At 43.3% G+C, this 6,000-nt stretch overlaps 1 protein-coding gene across 1 annotated transcript in view; it reads left to right on the top strand.

The window, feature by feature from the left end:
- mrpl23 (mitochondrial ribosomal protein L23) overlaps positions 1-6,000 on the top strand; it is a 144,602-nt gene that overhangs the window by 49,754 nt on the left and 88,848 nt on the right. The window contains exon 4 of the mRNA XM_020456135.2: positions 1,216-1,289. Within this exon, the coding sequence (XP_020311724.1) occupies positions 1,216-1,289 (74 nt within the window). The remainder of the gene's footprint in view (positions 1-1,215; positions 1,290-6,000) is intronic.

Here is a 6,000-nt window from a genome sequence, read left to right on the forward strand (position 1 = left end):
AGACTAACTCTAGATAGCAAGCTGTCATAGTCAAAACATAAAGATTCAATGGTTGCTAAAATGGTAAGAGGTCTGTCCGTGGTAGGGCGTTGCTCTGCGTTCATGACATGTAAATCAACCAGCCAGGTCCTACAGGCCCTAGTTTTGTCACTTCTGGACTACTGCCCAGATGTGTGGTCATGTGCGCCAAAGGACATAGGAAAATTGCAGTTGGCCCAGAACAGTGCAGCATTTAGATGTATACGGAGGACGAATGTCAGTGGTATGCATGTCAGTCTCTCCTGGGTCAAAGCTGAGGAGAGACTGACTGCATCACTGTTGGTCTTTGTGCGAAGGTGCTGATGGGTTAAGGTACTGAAATGTCTGTTCAAGCAGTTGGCTCACAGTTCGGACCCTCATCGGCACCATGCCAGACATGTAGCCAGAGGTGTCTTCAAAGTCCCCAGGTCCCAGAACAGAGGCTGGGAAACACACACTATTAAATAGAGCCATGACTACATGGAACTCTCTGCCACCCCAGGTAACTCAAGCTAGCATTTAATTTTTTTAAAGAACACCTTACGGCATGACGGGGACTACGAAGAGAGACATTTTTATTTATTTTGTATTATTTTTTTACGTTGTATTATGTAGTGTTTTATATATTTAATTTGTTGTGTTTTGTTTCCTGTTTGGGCCCCAGGAACAGTAGCCACTTAATTGGCGATCCTAATAAAAAAAACGAAATACTCTTCCATAGTTCTGCTAATAGTTTATAGGCCTACAGTTTAAACATTGACGCACTGCGTCATCAACAGCAAGATGCAACATCCTTCCATAATAGATGAAGCTTACTCTAATCTACAGCAACAGTCCCTCTCTTTTGGTTGTGGTTGTTTTTCTCTCTCTGATAGGCATGAGGTCATTACCACCGACTGGGGAAGTAAGAGGTTCACCTGCATTCCTCAGTCAACAGGACCAGGGTCTGCTCTATTTTACAACCACACAGGCACCTTCTACATTTCTACTTTAGCCAAACCTCTAGTCGTTGGCATGTTTTGCCGTTACAAAAGACAACAATTAGCTTAAGTAGGGAACTATCTCCTCGATTCTACTTGGTTGATACTTTTTTACCAACCTCAGCGTTCTCTCGCTCTGTCTCTCTCGCTCTGTCTCTCTCGTTCTGTCTCTCTCGCTCTGTCTCTCTCGCTCTGTCTCTCTCGCTTCATCTCACAGGTACGAATAAGAAGAGAAACCACCTCAACCAGAAAGTGAAGAGACCGGATTATAAAGTGGCCTACGTTCAGCTGGTGAGTTATGGCGCGCACACACTCTCTAGCTCACACACACTTTTATTGGGGTGGGGGGGGTATTAAAGAGAACAGTCAGTAGGACAGGGTGCTTTTACCCCTCTAAGCCCTCTTTTGTCTTTTGTAGAGGCTAGTCTTTGGGAGGTCGAGGGACTGTAAGAGGGGTGAGGAGGGTGAGGGCTTTTTTTCCCCCAAGAGTGCCCCAAGGCAGATAAGCTTTGAAGGGGAGAGCACTCAAACCCCCTCACCTTATTGTGGCTCAGTACCTTAGGTCCCAGCCCTGTTTTCAGTGTGTCTATTCCCCCACCCCTCCCATGCGCGCACACACACACCTGGTGCTTCGACATAGACTCCTACACACAGACTAGCCCTGCTTCTCTCTCTCTCTCTCTCCCTGTCTGGCCGGCCGGCCCAGGGGTCAAAAAGTTGTCTCTAGTTACATGCCAGACTTATTACAGGAAGTATAGAGCCAGAGGTAAGGTTATCGTCTGGACTAACTGGCCCAGCGCTTTCTGCTCCTGTGTGCTGCTGCAGTGAAACATGATTTTATAAGCCCAATCATTGCGCAACAATTCTATATGCAATCAGTTTTTAAAACCGCTTTGATGGCCACGATTAAAAAGAGCAACTTTTTTTTTCTCAGCTTGTTATTGATGACTACTTCCCATTCGTCATTCAAGTGCATAGGCAACGGTAGGCAGACTTAGCACTTCACACACCGCGTTGCAATGAGCTGGAGGCAGTAGGCATTTTAAAAACACGTCCTTAATTTTTTTGAAACCTTGAAGTAAAACTTTATGTTATGAGGCATTTCTTACCTTGCTTCAAAGTAGCCAAAATCCCACCATAGAAACGTGGAGGCAATTATTTTATAAAGACTTCCATATGCAATTGTTCTATTGGTTTTAACATCAGCTTTATTTCATAGTCCAGTAGCCGAAGGCCCTATCCTAGTCATTATCAACCCATGCCAGTTGTTGCATCTTTATCTCCCCTCTTTCTACATTTCAAACTGCTATTTTAATTTCTGTCACATGAAACGTCTGGTATGTACCTTGCCTAATTGCATTATGGAACGAACATTCGGACGTGTAGTTTACTGCCTTGTGTGCATTGCTGCGCTTATAATGTGAAGAAATAATAGTTTATCGAAACTTTATTTTCATTTTTTTTAATGTATTCTATTCCTACGGATTGCACGGATTTGGGATCTATCGTCCTACAACTGTCTGTCTGTTTGGAATAGGTTATTTCTTTCTTGCACAGAATGAGAAGCTGACCAATGGAGGATTGTAGATTGACATTGCTTGATAGTATGGGGGATAGTAGATTGTAAATCAACAGTGGTGTAGATGCTGGTTTATCCCTCCCTCTGTCACAGGCAGCACAGAGAACCATCAATCTGGGAACCAACGAAGGGATGAATAATTTACGTTGTCTAAACAGGGCAATTTGAAAGGGGATACATAATTGAAGCACGCCCATGAATCTTTTAGAGGGGAGACTTCCTCTTGTCTGTCTGAAACAAGCAGAACTTCCTGAGAGAGAGTGAGTGTGTGTGTGTGACAGCGTGTGTGTCCAGTGACGCGTCTACCTCGCAACCAGTCCCACAGCATAATCAGCCGTGTGAGTATGCATGACGGGGCAATAAAACATCCTTAATTCCCAGCGAACACACACACACACACACACACACACACACACACACACACACACACACACACACACATATATAAAAAAGTATTTAGTCAGCCACCAATTGTGCAAGTTCTCCCACTTAAAAAGATGAGAGAGGCCTGTAATTTTCATCATAGGTACACTTAAACTATGACAGACAAAATGAGAAAAAAAATCCAGAAAATCACATTGTAGGATTTTTAATGAATTTATTTGCAAATTATGGTGGAAAATAAGTATTTGGTCACCTACAAACAAGCAAGATTTCTGGCTCTCACAGACCTGTAACATCTTCTTTAAGAGGCTCCTCTGTCCTCCACTCGTTACCTGTATTAATGGCACCTGTTTGAACTTGTTATCAGTATAAAAGACACCTGTCCACAACCTCAAACAGTCACACTCCAAGCTCCACTATGGCCAAGACCAAAGAGCTGACACCAGAAACAAAATTGTAGACCTGCACCAGGCTGGGAAGACTGAATCTGCAATAGGTAAGCAGCTTGCTTTAAAGAAATCAACTGTGGGAGCAATTATTAGGAAATGGAAGACATACAAGACCACTGATAATCTCCCTCGATCTGGGGCTCCACGCAAGATCTCACCCAGTGGGGTCAAAATGATCACAAGAACGGTGAGCAAAAATCCCAGAACCACACTGGGGGACCTAGTGAATGACCTGCAGAGAGCTGGGACCAAAGTAACAAAGCCTACCATCAGTAACACACTAAGCCGCCAGGAACTCAAATCCTGCAGTGCCAGATGTGTCCCCCTGCTTAAGCCAGTACATGTCCAGGCACGTCTGAAGTTTGCTAGAGAGCATTTGGATGATCCAGAAGAAGATTGGGAGAATGTCATATGGTCTGATGAAACCAAAATAAAACTTTTTGGTAAAAACTCATCGTGTTTGGAGGACAAAGAATGCTGAGTTACATCTAAAGAACACCATACCTACTGTGAAGCATGGGGGTGGAAACATCATTCTTTGGGGCTGTTTTTCTGCAAAGGGACCAGGAAGACTGATCCGTGTAAAGGAAAGAATGAATGGGGCCATGTACCGTAAGATTGAGTGAAAACCTCCTTCCATCAGCAAGGGCATTGAGGATGAAACGTGGCTGGGTCTTTCAGCATGACAATGATCCCAAACACACCACTCGGGCAACGAAGGAGTGGCTTCGTAAGAAGCATTTCAAGGTCCTGGAGTGGCCTAGCCAGTCTCCAGATCTCAACCTCATAGAAAATCTTTGGAGGGAGTTGAAAATCCGTGTTGCCCAGCAACAGCTCCAAAACATCACTGCTCTAGAGGAGATCTGCATGGAGGAATGGGCCAAAATACCAGCAAGTGTGTGAAAACCTTGTGAAGACTTACAGAAACTTTTGACCTCTTGTCATTGCCAACAAAGTATTGAGAAACTTTTGTTATTGACCAAATACTTATTTTCCACCATAATTTGCAAATAAATTCATTAAAAATCCTACAATGTGATTTTCTGGATTTTTTTTCTCATTTTGTCTGTCACAGTTGAAGTGTACCTATGATGAAAATTACAGGCCTCATCTTTTTAAGTGGGAGAACTTGCACAATTGGTGGCTGACTAAATACTTTTTTGCCCCACTGTACACACACACACACACACACACACATACAGTTACACCAGAGTTTTCACTTAGAAACATTTGGCACCGGACAGGTGATTTTCATTTGAAGATTTTCATTAATCAGACATTTTGTGACCTTAGGACTCTAAGGCTGTATCTGAAGCATACTGTAGTTCTGAGATATTGAACCTCTAAATGTTCACATCCCAGATCTCAGTAATTCTGTAGTGAATTCTTATTTCATAACCCATCAAGGTCCTCACCTTAAAGATACCCAAAGTACCCACATTAAACTTCATGGCAATGAAATGTCAATCTAGGTTTAGCCATTCTATCTGACTCTTCTGAATTATACAGAAAACTGTAGCTATTTGCATGCATGAATGATGGGTTCGGACAATCTCGGTAAAACCGTTCTATCATCAAATACATTAAGAAATTATCTTCCGACAAATACCTGTCGTCACTGAACAACAATGTGATCATTTACTTTAAGATTTCTGATAGTCTTGTTTTTTAGCTTGCGTGCCATTATTTCTGGCTAGACTAGTCTTAACCGTACTTAGAGATGGCAAAGATGTGTTCTGATTGGTCCGTCTATTTTTCAGGCTCGTGATTGGATTGCGGATAGAACCTTGTAGTGCCAAGTTCAAATGGGTTTATGCAGATAGAACTGCAGATGTTTTCATTTGACACTTAACATGCACTTCGTCACAAATCTAACTGCACAAACATGAAGAGCCATCTCAAGTCCCAAGATCTCGATTTGAGAAATGTACCAGTCATCCATATGCATTGGGTGTGCAACCCGTTACGGCATCCACCCAGGCAGCCAGCACCATCATTAAACAAGAGTTATTGGCCATATGAGCCACATTTACATATCCCTAAGAATATAACAAATTCTATATTCGTTGTGTTTCGGTGTGTAGCATATGCAAAACTTTATAGCCTATTTTATTGGTTTTCACTTTCCTAAAGCAATTGTCCGTCTCGGTTCAGCTGTCGGAGAGTTGAGCACCATAGGCATCCACTCTGATAGGCCTATTACATATGTACTTTTACCCCCCCCCCCTTTTCTCCCCAATTTCGTGATATTGAGAATTGGTAGTTACAGACTTGTCCCAGCGCTGCAACTCCCCTACGGCCGAACCCTATCCCGGTCACGGCCGGCTGTGACGCAGCCTGGGATCGAACCCGAGGCTGTAGTGATGCCTCAAGCACTGCGATGCAGCGCCTTAGTCCGCTGCGCCACTCGGGAGGCCTACTTTGTACGTTTTTTTATAAAAATAGGCATTATATTGTTAGATTATAGGAGTAACTTTGGTAGGCCTGACACGTTCTTCCTCACCTCAAGTTGAACTGTCGGAGTCAGTTGGAGCGCCGGCGTGCACTGCATTCATATCATACGCCTGCTGTATAATAGGCTAATAGTCAC

This window comes from Oncorhynchus kisutch, linkage group LG22 (genome assembly GCF_002021735.2).
Source record: "Oncorhynchus kisutch isolate 150728-3 linkage group LG22, Okis_V2, whole genome shotgun sequence".
NCBI lineage: Eukaryota > Metazoa > Chordata > Actinopteri > Salmoniformes > Salmonidae > Oncorhynchus > Oncorhynchus kisutch.